General features: G+C 43.1%; 2 protein-coding genes across 3 annotated transcripts; both read right to left on the bottom strand.

Annotated features, from left to right (window-relative positions):
• Nucleotides 1-4,379: 4,379 nt before the first annotated feature.
• LOC131881459 (actin-binding protein WASF2-like) lies at nucleotides 4,380-8,785 on the bottom strand. Of its 2 annotated transcripts, XM_059228331.1 has the most exons (7): nucleotides 7,623-8,785; nucleotides 7,398-7,551; nucleotides 7,199-7,313; nucleotides 6,910-6,948; nucleotides 5,521-6,693; nucleotides 5,318-5,459; nucleotides 4,380-5,174 (listed from the first exon to the last, which is right to left on the bottom strand). In XM_059228331.1, exons 1-7 carry the CDS (start codon nucleotides 7,888-7,890, stop codon nucleotides 4,981-4,983), a joined length of 2,085 nt encoding a protein of 694 aa, XP_059084314.1. In that variant the 5' UTR covers nucleotides 7,891-8,785; the 3' UTR covers nucleotides 4,380-4,980. The 2 variants fall into 2 exon arrangements, with proteins under 2 accessions (XP_059084314.1, XP_059084315.1); XM_059228332.1 differs by lacking the exon at nucleotides 6,910-6,948 and having other exon boundaries at nucleotides 7,623-8,780.
• A 5,088-nt stretch (nucleotides 8,786-13,873) lies between these two features.
• On the bottom strand, nucleotides 13,874-16,281 carry LOC131880477 (nuclear receptor subfamily 2 group E member 1-like). Its single transcript, XM_059227134.1, has 3 exons — nucleotides 15,984-16,281; nucleotides 15,778-15,878; nucleotides 13,874-15,253 (listed from the first exon to the last, which is right to left on the bottom strand). The coding sequence occupies exons 1-3, from the start codon at nucleotides 16,063-16,065 to the stop codon at nucleotides 14,000-14,002; spliced, it is 1,437 nt and encodes a 478-aa protein (XP_059083117.1). The 5' UTR covers nucleotides 16,066-16,281; the 3' UTR covers nucleotides 13,874-13,999.
• Nucleotides 16,282-16,575: the final 294 nt, after the last annotated feature.

Here is a 16,575-nt window from a genome sequence, read left to right as displayed (position 1 = left end):
AGAGAAGTGGACTTCATTGTTCGAACAATTCGGCGTGGCGTATTCAAAATATTCCTGAATAATCGAGTTATACGGAGTTAGCATCGTGACACTATCTCTGAACTTAAACGTGCGATATATCCAAGGTTATAAATGGTCTGTTTATTACCTTTCAATCTTTATATGATATTTGGTCTACCAACGAATTTGAGTTGGCAGACCGAGCTAGTCTTTGAATGTAGGGATGACCTGGAATGCTATCTAACAATTTGTCCAAGTCTGACTTGAAAGATGCCACCGGATCAACAAAGCCTACGTGTTCCCTACGAATAGTAGAGGCAAGCAAATTAAACAATGAAGGAGGCCGAGAAAGAAGAGAAGTGGACTTCATTGTTCGAACTAGCCTGGATTCTCGAGGGCTTGAAGGTGCTCTCAAAACCCACATTAAGCTTCAACAGTCACAAGAATTGACCCTAAAACCTGGGTTGGGACATAGCTCATGGATGCTTTTGAAGACGTAGAGTATCGGATACCTTTCGTATCTTCTCTGAACACTGTATAGTCCCAACTTTTTTTGTTCTCTCCCAATTCGAGAGCTCTCTCATTCCTGTGATGTTCCTAGTGAAACATCTTTGGACTTGTTTGACCTTTTGCAAACCTGCTGAATTCATTGGAGCCCAAATGGGTGAAGCATATTGAAGATGGTTCTGAACAATCGACTTGTACAGAGTTAGCATCATGATGCTATCTCTGGGCTTTAAAGTCAGGGACACTCAGGTGTTTGTACCACGCCTCCGATGGGCTCAAGGCAAGAAAGTGCCTACAAACGTCCTTCACTCCCTGCGACATGAGCAATGCACCGTTGACGGGAAACGTTTCGGCCGACCATTAACCGCCAAAATGGCCGGCCTCGTAAATCCTGGTGGGAAAGCAACTTTGGGAGCCCCCGATCGGACGACTGGGTGCAATTCTCTTATCGATGCAGTGCCGAAGTGTCCGTGTTTCCAGCATCCAATCGTGATCATCACAGTGGCTCAAGTTCACAAATGCTCGCCGCTGTCAATGGGTCAGGAATCCGCACTTGGGGGAGAAAAATAATTAGCTTGGCCTTTACTGATCGAAAATATAAACAATCATTTCATTTGGCTGATGTGTCTCAACCTATTATAGGGGGGGGGGGATTTTTTGGTCTCCAATAACCTTGCTGTTGATTTGAAAGGGCGACGCCTAATCGACCTTGATCGCTCGCAAGTGCTCCCTACTAGCCCCGGTACCGTTCCAGTTACCAGCATTTGCTTAATCAAGACTGGAGGACTTCAGTTCACTCACGCCGAGTTTCCAGACGTTACCGTCCCAAGTTTCCGCAAGCCGTCAGAATCGTTGCATGGAGTGAAGCATTATCTAGCCACCTCGGGTAGTCCCGGTTTTACCCCTGCCCGACATTTATCGAGTGAAAAACTTACAACTGCCAAAGCTGAGTTTGAAAAAATGGTCAATTTAGGCATATGTCGTGTTTTGGAATCACCGTGGGCCTCTCCTCTCCCTGTGGTTAAAAAACCTGACGGTTAGTGGCGCCCATGCGGGAATTTTCGACGTCTGAATGCTGTACAACCGGCCAACGGTACCCAATCCCTCACATTGTAGATTTTAATGCTAATTTTTTCTTCGAATTCTTACGCATGCGTTTTGGTGTAAAAAACGCTGTTCAAACATTTCAGCGGTTAATGGATCGAATTTTGAGAGGCATGCAGTTTTCGAGCTGTTCAAGGTGCCGGTTTGGTCGTGCAGCACTCGAAGTGTTGATTTGACGTTTCTGAGCTATCATTTCTCGGACACCACGTCTCGGTGGATGGAATTTTACCAACCAACGACAAAGTGAGGGCAGTGCGTGAGTTCCCAGTCCCCACTTCAAAGAAAGATGTTCAGACGTTTCTGGGAATGGTGAACTTTTACCACCGTTTTTCGCCTGGACTGGCAAACAAAATTCATCCCCTTCGCCAAGTTTGCGGTGGAAAAGGGCAAGCAATCAAATGGTCCCAGGAGTGTCTAACCGCTTTTGAATTAGCCAAGGACGCGCTCGCCAACGCAACAATGCTTCGTCATCCCATCTCTGAGTGTCCCCTTTCCATTTCAACGATTTCAACGGATACTTCGGACTACGCCATGATTGGGTCTCTAGATCAACTCAAAGGTGGTTAGTGGGAACCTTTAGCATTCTTTAGCAATAGTTGTCATCGGCGAAAAAGAAATACGCCGCTTTTAATCGTGAGCTTTTGGCCATTTATCTTGGCATCAAGCAATTTCGCCACTACGTTAAAGGTAGAGCCTTCACAATTTTTACCGTTCACAAGCCCCTTCTGGGCGCAATGGGCAAACTAACAGAACGTTCTCGCCGACAAGCACCTCTCCTTCATATCAGAGTTTACGACCGATTGTCAGCATCGGGCGGGTGTGGAAAATGCCGTAGCTGACGCCGTTTCGCGTCCACCTCAAGTTGATCCTATAGTCTGCCAAAATGAGGATTGCAATCATTTAGCCCAAGAGCAGGCCACTTCAGATAAAATTCACGCTTACCGTACCTCTATTACCAATCACGGTGGTACCCAAAACACTGATAAAGTTTTTGTGCAAATGCCAAGACTTCTAGTAACGATTTTCGTTCTTATTGAAACAAAAGAACAACTTACGTAAAATATCATCTCGTATTTTAGCTCAATTTAGTATATTAATCCACTTAAGACCTACAAAGAGATAATATTTTTAAAAACGTAATCAATAGACGTTGGGAGTAACCTTACTTGCGTTTCCAACTATAATTTTATCCAAATCAAAAGAGTAAACGATAAGATATCACGCTTTCAAAGATTGCATTTGCATCAAATTTGACCACAAATTGCTCCGCTTATATCTTATAGCAATGTATTATTCTTTTTCTATGTCTTAAATATAAATGCACATGTTTCACTTTTTTGAAACAGGTTGAAAAACCCGAAAATAGTCTGTGATATATGTTAAAACTGACTTAATGTCAATAGTTCACAATTGTGATGCCATACTTGTAAATCGCAGCTTTAATCAAGCTTGATCTTGAATTTTGACAAAATAATATTAACGTTGAAAAAAAACATCGCTAGTACGTAGAAATTAATTATTGCAAAAAGTGACAAATTTGAAAATCTAACTGTCACATGTACAGTTCAAATACTTTAGGAACATGATATGATAGTGTGGCTTTTGGCACTGAACTAAAACGAAAGGCAATTTTACATGTTTTGTAAGTTCTAAGTGACATTTTTGTTACTTTTAGCTTTAAAAGAATTCTTAAAGCCAATGGCAAAACGGTATTTCTTGTCGCTTCATTGAAAACGACAATAATTAGCCTTGGAAATTACTGGAAACATAATTAGGCCACTTTCGATCTTTTAAGTTGTAAAACGCAACTTTCATGTTGTATTAACTAAGCATGTTACAACTACTTTACCTTGTCATTTTATGGCGATATTTGGCCCTTGGCATACCCAAGTGACAATTAATCCAATCAAAAATTGAAATTGATTAGATATTTTCTAGTGCCATCACAGGATAACAAAACATTCAGTGTCGATGTCCTCCTTTTTAGTTTTGAACTCACGTGACCATTGCTTACATTGAGCGGTGACGTCAGGGAGGTGAGGCCCATCCTAAGAATATACCTTTATGTTTGTACCAGGTCATCCACGCCTAGACCTTCATAGTCCCAACAATGCAAACCATCAGAAAGTGAAAGTTAGTTTACCTTGCCGATATGGTAACATTACTGATAATTTCAAACCTATGCTGCGCATTTGATCTTCATTTTAGGTGATAGAGTCAATCAAATCTTAAAAGCAAATGTGATTTTTTGAACAAGAAGCCTTGCCGGATGAATTTTCTTGCTTATAGTTGTCTTTAACAAACTGGGTTTCATTTCGATTACTATTGTCATATGGTGTTGGGCTTAAGAAGGGAAAATTTAGCACCAAATTGGCAAATTATGCAACAGAGATTGCAACTTTCCGTCTGAAACAGCAAATTTCAAGCGAAAGATTTGAACTTCAATCTTGAACAGGTATTGTTTTCTAATATATGTAGTAATGAGTAATTACTACAAAAAATTAAGAATTATTGCCCTCTTGACGTAAGCTTTTAACTATACAAGTTTGTAACCAACCACTTGCCTCTGATTGCATTGATTGCAATGTCCTATTTTATGAACGTACTAAGAAAAGAGACTCAAGAGTCGCTCTGATTAGTAACAGACTAATTTGACGGGATACCTGTTCACAGTCCATCTTTCTTTTCTCAATCATGAGTTGAGTTCCGAGACCATCTGAAAACTTTCCCCCGAGACTTGACCAATGCCATCAATTACACTACTCTCCTAAGGAAGAAAGAGATGCATTTTCGTCTTGAACGTGACATAAGGACATTGGTTAGTATTGGCAGAATTGCTATGAGGCTTTCCGGATTCACACTCACTCTAGAGTTAACGTAGCAGCAGTAAATAGCATACTCAGGGGCATCCATTATCGCATCCGTCCCACAAGCTCATTCTCAAGGAAGGAAGATGGATGGTACAAGCGCATTAAATTTCTTGGCTTGGTTCAATGAAGCTGATTGCAAATTGAGTTTTCTCTCGGGGTTCTAGCCCAAGACCAAGCTTGCGTGAGTGCCGTCAGAAGGCTACTCTCATTGATCTTTGATTTCGGGGGTCTCAGAGACAGCATCATCACCCTGTCGTTCGGTGGAGCCATTGTCCGACCCTTCTTTAAGGTTATCTTGATTTGGAATCGCAGGGGAATTAGATTCATCCTCATCTATGTCAATGACAGTTGCCAGGGATTCTTGGGATTTAAAGAAGTAAGGATTACTCATAGAGGCCAGGACAGATTTGGCTTGAGTTTGATCGCCGTCCTTGAAGTTATTAAAGTTGTTGTAATAGTTGCTGGTCGTGGTGACATGATCATCCCCCGCGGATTTTCGTCAGGCTGTGCTTTCGTCGCCCCAATCGTCGGAGTCATATTCCGAATCAGTGGGTGCACCAGCATCGTCACTATCCGACATTTCGACGGCCACTCGGCGGGCCAGGATCGAGGCTACGTCTGCAGTTCCACCTTCTTTGCCATTGCTTTGTTCCTCTTCTTTGCCAACTTGTTCCACACGACGTAGAGCAATGCCTAAAAGGTGGAAACTCGTAATAAGCGTTCAATGAACAAAGACAAAAACGTCTCTCAAAGCACGTGTAGCAGAAAAAATACAAAAATCATTTTCTCTTAAAATTTTCAAAGACTCCATGTTGAAGATATTGAAGCCAACTTACCATCTCGGATGGCTTTTAAAAGATCGGAACGAATGTCAGGCTGCGCGGGCATCATGGGCTTTTTGGGGGACGAATTGACACTGCCTTGTGTGCCGCCGTTGTCGGTCAATGATGGGGAACCATTCACATTGCCGGGTGATATCTGTGAGATGGACGATCTGATAATCTACCACCCATTAATGGGTCTCAAATTGACAACTCACCTTTTTGATGTCTAAATTCTTGGTTGAACCATTGTTTAAGATCAGACCAGGGGCAGGTGGGGGCGGAGGCGGTGGAGGTGGTGCACCCGTCGGTAAAGTCCCACCGTTGTTCGTGACGGCTATCCCCGAATCTGACGTACCTTTCCCCGCAGTTGTTACATCCGTATTCCTTGACGAAGTTGCTGATACAGGTGGAGGGGGTGGCGACGGGGCACTATCGAGTTGAGATTTCATACCAGCTAAAGCTGGCGGAATTGCACCCACCAATTCCTGATGGAAGTTTTCTTGCTTTGGCACAGGAGGAGGGGGTGGGAGAAAATCCACATCACCCTGACCTGACGACGACGACAAATCCATAAGGCCATTGCCATTTTGAATCTGAGACATCATCATGGGCGGAGGCGGAAGACTGCTGTTCAAATTTTCACGCAGCTGTTGAGGCACACCCCCGGCGAACGAGTCAGTGGTTGTTGGGGGTGGAGCCGGTGGGGGTTGATTGGGCCTGCGGGTGGGCGTTCCTTGAGGAGAGAGGGTCATCGCTGCCTGTGGATCCATGAATCCACTTTGATACGACGAAGTGCCGGACCCCATAGTCACCGAGGATAAATCTCGCCGGTTGACGTCCAGGGCATTCACGGGCTCAAAGTTTATAGGTCGACTAGAATGAGATTGGTTGGAGGTGGTGCTAGCAGGAGCAACAACTGATGTGTTGTGAATTGGGGGCATGCTATTGTTATCGTTCCTCAAGATACGAGGCGTATAGATGGGTTCCTGGGTGGGATTATAGCCTTGATATCCACCGGGGGCAGGTCCACTAGAATACAGGGGAAAGTTGGGTTCATGAAGATCGATGTTATTTGGCCGATGATGAATCGATGATTGCGAGTTCATGGCATATTCTGGCATTCCGGGATAGATCCCTCCTCCGTTCATTTGATGCGGCTGGTGCATTTGATCGCCATTAAAGTAAGTTGGTCCCCCTTGACTGTTCCTCATCGGATTGTTGGGGTTGTAGTCGCTCTGAGCGACTATATATTCACCACGATTCATGGCTTTTTGACGTTGCTTTTCGGCGGTATTGCTAGGATTCCGAATCTTTTTCTTATTTCTCTCATGCTTTTCCCCACTCGAAGTCCCATTTCCATGAACATGATGACCTTTTCCTTGGCCGTGCTAAATAAAAAAGAATCTCTGTGAGTAAGCATTGTACATTGTGCGTTTTCTTTCGTTGGGAGAAGGAGCTCTCATTCCAAACAGGTGGTGGTCAAAAACAGCAGTATTTGCACATCAACAATCAGTTAGACCAATGCAAGATGTTATTCTCCAGGGAGATACACACATCTTTATGAAAAAGGTTAGGGGTGATCCGATTAACAAACACTAACTTACAACCATATCTTGTGTCTTGGTCACCACCATGGTATACCACTGCAAATTAAAGGTTAAAGAGCCAATGACTGCCAGTTCGCCCTACTCTTGTCGTAGTATCATTTTATGTAAAGCCTCTATATAAACATATTGATGACCGGCATCATTGGAATGCTTGATACCCTCAAACCCCTGAGCTGCTGTCACAAACAAATAATTTCCTTAAGATCCATTGCACTGAATCTAATGCTAATTGGTCAATGAGACTCATACAGATGAGTAACGTTTGAATGAAATATGACTAACTTACCTTGCGGCCTTTATCGTGCATCACTCTTTCCGTGTCTTTAAGCATCTCTTGGCGCCACAGTTCAAAGAAATAATTGGGGTCGGTGTAGAACTTCAGTCCATCTTTTCCATCATCCCTAGAATGGCAGTTCACAATTGGAGTCATGTCATTGCTATCATTGCTCGTGGATCATCATCCAAGCCAGATGCGCCATTCTTACCGATACGGGTTAAGATTGTCCAAGGGGGGTGGCTTATCACACGCCAAATAAGCTTCCAACATAGCCTTGGGCATTGTTTCACGCGACACGACCTGCTGATCGAAGGTTTGTGACGATCGGAAGGCTCGCTTTTGATGAATGTCTTGCAAGGATACTATAAAATGGAACACCGAATATTATCATTCGATTGTGGAAATTAAGGCATTACGCGCCCACAAGTCTTACCTTCTTCAACTGTGGAATCTAATTGAGTGACTTTCACGGCCAAGCGATCGATGCGGGCCTGTACGTGCGAACTGCGTTGGGCGATGGCTTCGGCTTCGTAAAAGAGATTCCCAAACATTTCCTCGGCGTGACGCGACACCGACGAGAGCTGACGAATGATATTAGCCAAAGTGCCATTGGTTACGCCTTCTAATTCATCAGGCACGGGATATTGAAGGGTACCGCGGGACACGCTCACCGGCTCAATGAGCCTCTCGGGTAGCGGCATAATGAACTTGAAGAGAGGGAGTTCAAAGCTCGCAAAGCCCAATCAACATATCATTGAAATCGATCGTCTGACACAAAAGATCAGCCAGTTTGTACGTAAGCACTACGCATGCACCAGCATTCGTTTGTTCCCATTCAGAATCAATTAAAGCTTCCGGTCTTTCAATGTTTTTTGGCCCATTCAACAAATGTCCACACAAGACACACTCTTGGGCCAAGAGGGCGCCCTAGTCATTCTTGAATGCCAATCAGATGCTGGAAAGGCAGATCCGCCCACGCAGGGTGTGGCCTGGGGCCCGAAGGACGTGATATCTCGAAGGAGGACCAACGGACATTAAGCAGCCCAGAGAAATGAGGAGTTGGTTGAAACATCCAGTCATACCAAGTGGGTTGGGCCCCTCTTTGAAGTTTGGAATTCTCTGGCGGGGTTCTGCCAGAGCGACCAGGGACGCGACTAGGGACCCGATCACGGGCCCCAAGCACTGAAGGCGGCGGCCTTGCTCGTTTTTAGGCAGTTGGGGCCCGAAGCATCTCACTGCCACTACTAGAGATCGGACATGGCTGGAACAGAGAGTGGGCACGATTTGGCATCCGGAGCCGTGTTCATCAATATTTCACGGTCCCACGGTCGGCACACTCGCTCAGTCGCTCAACCGAGTCGACCCACCAAGGGTCTAGAGGTCACAGGCGGGTGGGAGGAGCGCCCAGGTGTCCCTGATCTAGGACTAATCCGATGGATGAATAGATGGTTGGTTGGTTGGTTGGTTGGTGAGATGAGCTTCGCTTCTTCCTCGTCCTCTTCAGATTGTTGTTCTTGTACTTGTTCTTGTTCGGGTGGATTCAGGGCTTGAGGTGACCCAGAGGGTGGGTCGGTGGGTCGGTGGGTCGGTGGGTCGGTGGGTCGGTGGATCTGCTAGGTAGGGTTGGGATCTGGTAGCTTGTCCAGCCCTCCTCTCTTTCGCTGTGATGTGGATCCAGCGGGATCAGGGCCACCCAGTCAGTCCCTCCCTGCCCCGGCCTAATGTTGTGGCTTCCACATTTCTCCAGCCTGTTCAGCCTGATCCTCCCTTCCTTCGAAATGACTTCGTAAGGAAACGGGCCTGCAAATTCCCGCTGGCCAGCCTGAAATACCGAAGACTGGCCGGTGTGGGACACAGAAGTGGGAGCACCTTAAAATGTGAGTCCATCTCGCTCGGGTCGGTCGGGTCCCAGCCAGGGGGCTGGTGGGTGGTATCAATGGTGACCAAAGCAGTGAAAACACAAAAAGACTAGAGGGTGGGTCCCGTCTCTGAGGGTACGAGAAATATGAAAGATTGTGGTTCTGCCCAGGTCGATGATGGATGTGATGTTGGCCTGGTGATTGGATTTTTTTGTCTTAACAATCGCACAAAACCTCGGGGGTGAAATTGTAGTTTGCAATACATTTCATTACCTTTGAAATCAAAGTGGGTGCACTTGTATTTAATTACCTCACTGGAGACTTGGTGATCTTCAAAAATTGATCATTTTCCCAGGGTGACTAACTTTGCTTTTTGATCCGTTTAGCGGAGCTGACATTGTATAAAATTCTAGAATATTTTCGTTTGATGAAAAAGTCTTAATCCAAGAAACCAAGATTCCTCCTGTAAACTGGGGCAATTTGGATTTATTCGTACCATTGATCGTCAATTGATACAGCATGAACAATTTGCGGACATTGGCTTGAGTTTAGTTTATTGGCCAGATTGAATTTTTGATATGACCTAGAGTATGATGCAAATAGGTTTCGAACTGTGATTTATTCGCATTTCAACTAAGTAAAATCAATAGTTGTTTCGTCTCAAACTGCTAGGAATTTAAGAAAGGCCTCAAAAAAGCAAAAACACCTCAAAAGGCAGTAATTTCTATTTTAGATTGCGACAGCCACTTTGAGGAGGAAAAAGATGATATTTGGCTCCATTTTGAGATAATAGAAATACATTATTTTGCCCAAGAGGATCAGATATTTTTTACCCATATTGATCAATTAGCCCAATGCAGCTTTGTAATGTGTTTAACTTGAATTTTTTCAGCAAGAAACTGGTATTTGTACAGTTTTGTGCAGATATTTATCAATTATGCTCTTTTAAACAAATTTCCTTCAAGTACAGGTCAGCAAATGTGCAACCCCAAATTCAAATCAATCATGCAATCAAATTAGAAAGTATGGTTCCTCGCTCCAAGTGATACTGAAATTTTTCTTGTCATGGGTGCATGAGTTATTCTAAAAAATAAACTTAAGTAAATTTGAGAGGAAATGTAACAGTTAGAACAGAAGAGCCAAGATATGCCAATAAACATGCCAGATCTGGAAAACATGTCCAAACAGAATTTTCCATGCCAGAGGAGTCAAAAATATGCCAGGAACCTACTTTTTGGCATGGAAATATGCCACCTAGCAGCATTGGGAGGCAGAGCGGCATTGTTTTGATTTCTCACGAAAAGTATGCTTCTCTGTAGTGACGGGATCAAATCAAATTTCAAATTCAACCCACTACACCCGCCTATTGCATCGTAACGCAAAAAGTTAAGGTTGGGCAAAACTCAACCCTGGTTTCATGGAAGAATAATGAGGGTTACTTTTTGAGGCTAACTAACGGGTTTCGGCAGGACATTCCATCAGTAATGTCATAGGCCATTGAAAATCTAAGTTTTAAGCCGTGATCGCAACCTCCCTCGATTATTAATTTGATCCCCATCTCTACTTCTCTGTGGTGGTAGAGGCTGAGTCAACAACCCATAATTTCCGTACGCTACGAGTAGGCATCAGAAAAATTACCCTTGGAAAGTAAAATGAAAACAAGCAACTTACGTCATGGAACAAAACTGGAGCCAATACACTATTCGAAAGCATAGTGATTATAACTTACTCAGACCTTTGATAGATACACATAACATATAGTTTATGGAAATGGAGTAAACTAATGAAAGACAAGAATATTCTGTTAGTGATTCTAATGTTATGGCATTCTGTGAAGATCGTCCTTCAGCTTTCAAGTTTCCTTTAAAGACGAGAAAAAAGGGCACTTCGGGAGTTGAAAAACGGAACGAGTAACAGATATTTTTTGAGTGTTTGAGTCAGTTAAACTGCATCATTTAGAGATGTTTAAAAAAGAATCATTATAAAGTGCTACGGCTGCCCTTATGTATCACATTACACCTCAAAAATTTTAAGCTTGAAAAATGTGCCAATGACTTTGGATAAAGTTTGTATTTTTTTTGCCTTGTTTCAGCCTTCAGTTCAAGTTCAAGTTAAATACACGTAACTTGAGACCTTGAGCTTCACATCTCCATGTTTTCGGGCGGAGATTAAGTGCGATGGTTAGCACAGTATCTTAACATGAGAGAAATTCCCTGTGCGTTCCTCCTCCCCGACGTTTCTGTAGGAAACTTTTGGACTTCAACTACACGGAGATCAATCTGATTTGGATTATGGGACAACCTATCTTAACTGCAGAACAACGATGTGATGGCGGGCTGTGCTGGTAGGCCCACGTTCAACCACAGAACCTATAATGTTATCATGTTATAAATAAAAAAAGAGAAATTATTTCGTGCGCTTCCACAACGTTTGGCATGGAGTATTGGTAAAGAAGGTGTAGAAATCATACCTACATTCCCATAAATGTCAAGCTAGTTTGGTTGTTTTCTTCTATATGCAAAGAACCTACTCAGTAGAAATGAAACCTGAATTTCCGTGGAAACAATTGGCCTCCTCGATCGGAGCTCTAAGTAGAAGAGTATCATTCTCGCTAGACTTGAAAGTTTTTTGGTAACTTGTTATTAAGGTGTCAAGGTTCAAGAGGACTTCAACCCACTTGCTTCCTGAACCCAGAACATTATTTTTAGAATCACATAACTAAATGTGATTAAGGTAAACCTCATCGCAAACACAGCACGGCCTTACTAGAACCAAAATAATCTCAAAGTGACCTTTCTATCCAATGGCTCCCTGAATTTGGAATTTTATATTTAGAATCGCGTAACTAATTGTATTCGAAATCAAATCATATCACCACAAGAGCGTAAGCTTGTTGGAGCTAGAAGAATATCGGAGGGTCATTCACCATCATACCTAGAACTCTAGTCTCAATGTTCGTTAGCCCATTGTTTTCTTTGTACATGCGAGTATCCTTCTTGATGTCACGTCACTCTTGCTTTCGCGTTTGGCTTCCTTCCTTCCTTCCTTCCTTCCTGCACTTCGCACATCCATTTCCACATTGGTTGTCCTTTTCCTTACGGTACTTGCACACAAATGGGGACATATTGAGAATCTTTTGTTTCTAATCAACCCTTTCTTTTGGGACTAGCGCAAGCTTTTCGCTTCTGAAGTTAGACGACATAATACAAATAAGGACGGGTTGAGCTACTACATAAGAAAGAGTTTTTGGTTTGAACTTGAATCAGGAGTGTTTTGGATCTAAAGTTGCATATTCGTTTACTATGCCCGGTGTCAGATTCCATGTCAAATGGTGGATTTCAATTCGAATTGACTTTCCATTAAACACTCCAAACTTGTATATTTACAATGCATTTTGTACGTAAACTCTTTTAAAAAAGGATGTAACCCAGAAAATATTTGTTCCAACAAATTTCTATGAGCATATGCAATGCACCATTATTGGTGATGTACTTGCTCAACGAGGCATTCATCATTTGACTCATCTACCTAGCAAATCAAGCCATCTCTCAAAGGATTTAGACAAAATCCCAGACGAGAAAGTTAATCTGAGCTCTCCTTAGAGTTGACGGGTTCGAGGACTGTTATCGTTCCTTTCAGAAACTAGGAAGACTGCACACTGATTTCGCCCACTGAGCCACCTTCCAATTATTCTAGGATTAATTTCGAGATTGTCGGGCTTGAATTGAACTGACTTTATCCAAGTTGATTCATTTCTTCCCGAGTGTTCGTCAACAGTTTGTTTTATGTGCATGGTATGGGATTATTCCATTAATGTCAGTTGATTAAGGTACTCTTTAGTAAAAGGTGGATGGAAGCGCAGGCCTTGAGATAAGTTGACGTAAATCGACAATAAATGGTTTTTTTCTTAATTTGGCAATAACACTGTACAAACAATCAAGCAATGAAAATTTGCATCTTTTTATGTCTTCTCGCAAGTATCATTTCGTCCAGTAAAAACGATGTCTAATTCATTAGCTTATTAATTATACTCACTCATTATTTGACTTTTTTGGTTTCATATTGTGATCTGTTAAAGGCAATGAAAACATATGAATAACGGGCATGGTTTTTGTTGCAGTCGTCGATGATTCTAACCTCTACTAAGCAAAAATTATTGTTCTATTGCAACTCTTGAGTTCTGTCGCGTATTAAGTGTTTTTACTGGACGAAATGATACTTAGTACGACAGAACTCAAGAGTTGCAATAGAACAATAATTTTTGCTCAGTAGAGGTTAGAATCATCGACCACTGCAACGAAAACCATGCCCGTTATTCATATGTCTTCATTGCCTTTAACAGATCACAATATGAAACCAAAAAAGTCAAATAATGAGTGAGTATAATTAATAAGCTCATGAATTAACCATCGTTAAAATTATGTAGCTTAAACTCCGAATGAGTGCACCATAAGAGCCCATTTCGACTTCACGAGCCCAATAGCAGATATTTTCGTGGCCTATCCGCTTAACCTTCTCTGAACCAATTCAATTCTGTCTTGCCTGAAATCGTCAACTCAGATTGGTTGAAGTAAGAGCCAAAGCGGTTAAACGGTCAAGCGGATAAGCCACGAACATATCTGCTATTAATCAGAAATGATTAAGTTTGATGCCGCATATTTGCTAGTCATTTTTAATTGAGCTATAAAAAGCAAGTCTGAAGTTGTCTGGAGGAGGATTAAACGTTTATGAACAATGAAAACAAATAGTTCGAAAATAGTAGTGTCAGGCACCAAAATATAAGACTGAAGGCTGAATGAGAGATATGTTTTACTTTATTTAACAAAATAGAGCTCTTTAAAATAATTTTGTATCAAAGTTAGTTTTTCAATTTGCATGCACGCTGAGCAATGTTTCAACAAATTAGGAGAAAAAATGCGAGATCATTTACATGTTAACTTAAACCTAACATTTATTCTGGTATATCCTCGCCGGATCTGAACATGTCGCATATAATCTTGTCCAATGGAATTGTCCCGATTGTTCTCCGAAAGAACAAATGTTCAATGGTATTGCATGAAATTGTTCGCAGTCCTGGTAAAAGAAGTAATAGCTTTCCAAAACGGGATGGCTGACAAGTATAGTTGGAAGCAATGTACTTGGAAAGAGTTAGTTGGGCTTGATCCTGAAGGGCAGTTATCGCAGATTGGTCTCTCAATTCATTTTTTGGCGAGGCATCGTTTCCGTTATTTTCTACACTCGTTTTGAAGAGAATAATTGCCCTAAGACATGCGTACTCAGTGGGATCCACGTGCAAGGTTTGGAACGACTTGATGGCTTCTTGGAAGGACTTTAATTCAGCTAAGACTTCAACCTTCAAGGACTCCCCACTCATGGCGGCCAACTCAATGGGCAAGGCGAATTGGGCTGCACTCAGAACAAATAATTCCCGCCACGAGGCTGCTAATAAACTGAGCTGGTCGCGATATGGAAGTGAGGTGAAGGCTGGTACATGTTTTGTCCATCTCACATTCATAAAAAGTAATCGGGCGGCCGTTTCGGAAAGCCCAAGATTCGAGTTTGAAAGCATCGAGTGTAGGTGATAAGAAAATGGCGGCAATTGAGGGTGATGCTGAGGCGAGGTGTGTTCTGGGCTGGGCGGCATGGGATGTACCATACCTGACAAGCCCAATCGCGGCATGTAACGGGGTGTGGGTGCAATCAGTCCAGCTTGCGGTCGAAATGGCCCCAAATTCCTGGGGCCCGTGAATAAATGGGATAAGGAGGCTTTCAGATTGATGGGAATCGTGGTCATGGCTGGATCTACGTTGTAATGGTGCAGCATTGGGCTGGATCCGGGTGGCATAGGACCCAATGCAGTCCTTGAGCCAAGACCCTCTGTGATCCCAGACCCCGGTGAGTGGGAAGGCATAGTTGGGGGACTGCTGGTAGGAGAGCAATCCATGAGATTGCTACTGCTATTTTGTGGGAGTCCGGTTTCTGAGTCGATTCCGCTTCCTTGGTCTTTGAAAAACAAAGACATTTGTCTCCGCAGAGTGCTATTTCGAGGTCCTCTCTCATGTTGAACTGCTTCTCGATTCATTCCAACAGAAACACATCGTTGGAGACGACAAGCACGGCATTGATTGCGATGGGTTTTGTCCACGACACAGGCTCCTTCACTCTTAGCTTTGCATACGTATTGACGATTTCTCCTGATTGACCTCTGAAAAATAAATCAGAATGAATGAATGAGCTCCTTGGTCCAGATAATCCTGAGTTGTCACACCAGGGTCTCTTCCATTTCGTGGCAATTAGCAACCTAATTTGACAAGTTCTTGTCAACAGTCTCTTCACACTTGGCTCAATTGGCTCTCGAAATATTGTGACATTTTAATCCCATTCATTATTGATCACAGACAGTGATGATCAAATTGTGTCCATAGAGGTTGTGAGAATTGATGAGAGAACGGTCCCAACCGTGGTCTACCGTTAATGCTTATCGATTCAACAGAGCCCTTGGCAGACGCAACCGGACCAACTGGCAATGCGGTTGCTCGTTCAAACTTGAATGCTCTAAGTTGGCCAAAAGTGACATGAGTTAAATGGAAGGTTTTCTCTGAAGGCGGGATTCGAAGCCATGCCCTCAGGGGAACCATGTCGTGCATCTATCGGGTACATCAGACCACTCAGCTGCCATGGTTCCAAGGGACCAGATTGAAAAGAAGTTACTCATGAGTTAATGCTTACCTTGAAGAACCCAGCGCAACCATCGCAAGCAAATATTCCATAATGCTTGCCTGATGAGTGATCCGTACACACCTTGCATGGAATATCGTACAGGATTCGGCCTAGATAAAATATATGAAGATCGTGGTCAAAATAAAGAATTTAACAATTGCGTGAAGGAATCCCATATCTTGAGAGCTCTAAAAGCAGTCGTTATATTTACTTACTTGATGCTTGCTGCGGTTTCTGTTCCATGATAGAAGCCATTGTGTGTACGTGATGAAGTTTAGGTGAAGAATGATAAAGCATCACTGATTGTTTGCACAAGAAGAACTTGTCATGGGACAGGAGAGTTCTCTCTTAAACTTCGAAATCGCCCTCAAAACTAGTTAATCTGGAACGATTGGTCGGTTGTAAGTCCAAACAGACAAAGGCGAGTAGTTATCGCGTGGAAGTTGCGAGATTGACTGATGCGAGGTGCTTTTAGGGTCCGATTTCTGAGGACTCCTTCCGTTGGCCGACCAGTAAGACAAGCACAGAATCAACCAAGTTGCTACGTAACAGCCCTCTGTTTGACATCGCTTCATGCTCTAAGGCGATTCACCGCTTACTAGCGCGAGATTGCCTTGACTCTGATTGGTCGCTCGAGTCTGTGAATCGTTGAGAGGGCGGAGCCAAAACAGACTACCCGTCTGTGAAGGCAAACACGACAATTGAGCAGGCAGGAGCGTGAGGCCGTGAGCCAGTGAAGGAGAGACGGAAATGGACGAAACAGTCGCGAGGAAGCCATTGTTAAGCTCTGGAGTGGCTGAATGGAAA

Source organism: Tigriopus californicus, chromosome 5, assembly GCF_007210705.1.
Source record: "Tigriopus californicus strain San Diego chromosome 5, Tcal_SD_v2.1, whole genome shotgun sequence".
Lineage (NCBI taxonomy): Eukaryota > Metazoa > Arthropoda > Copepoda > Harpacticoida > Harpacticidae > Tigriopus > Tigriopus californicus.
Note: the sequence above shows the minus strand (reverse complement) of the source record. Positions and strands in the feature narration are given on the sequence as shown.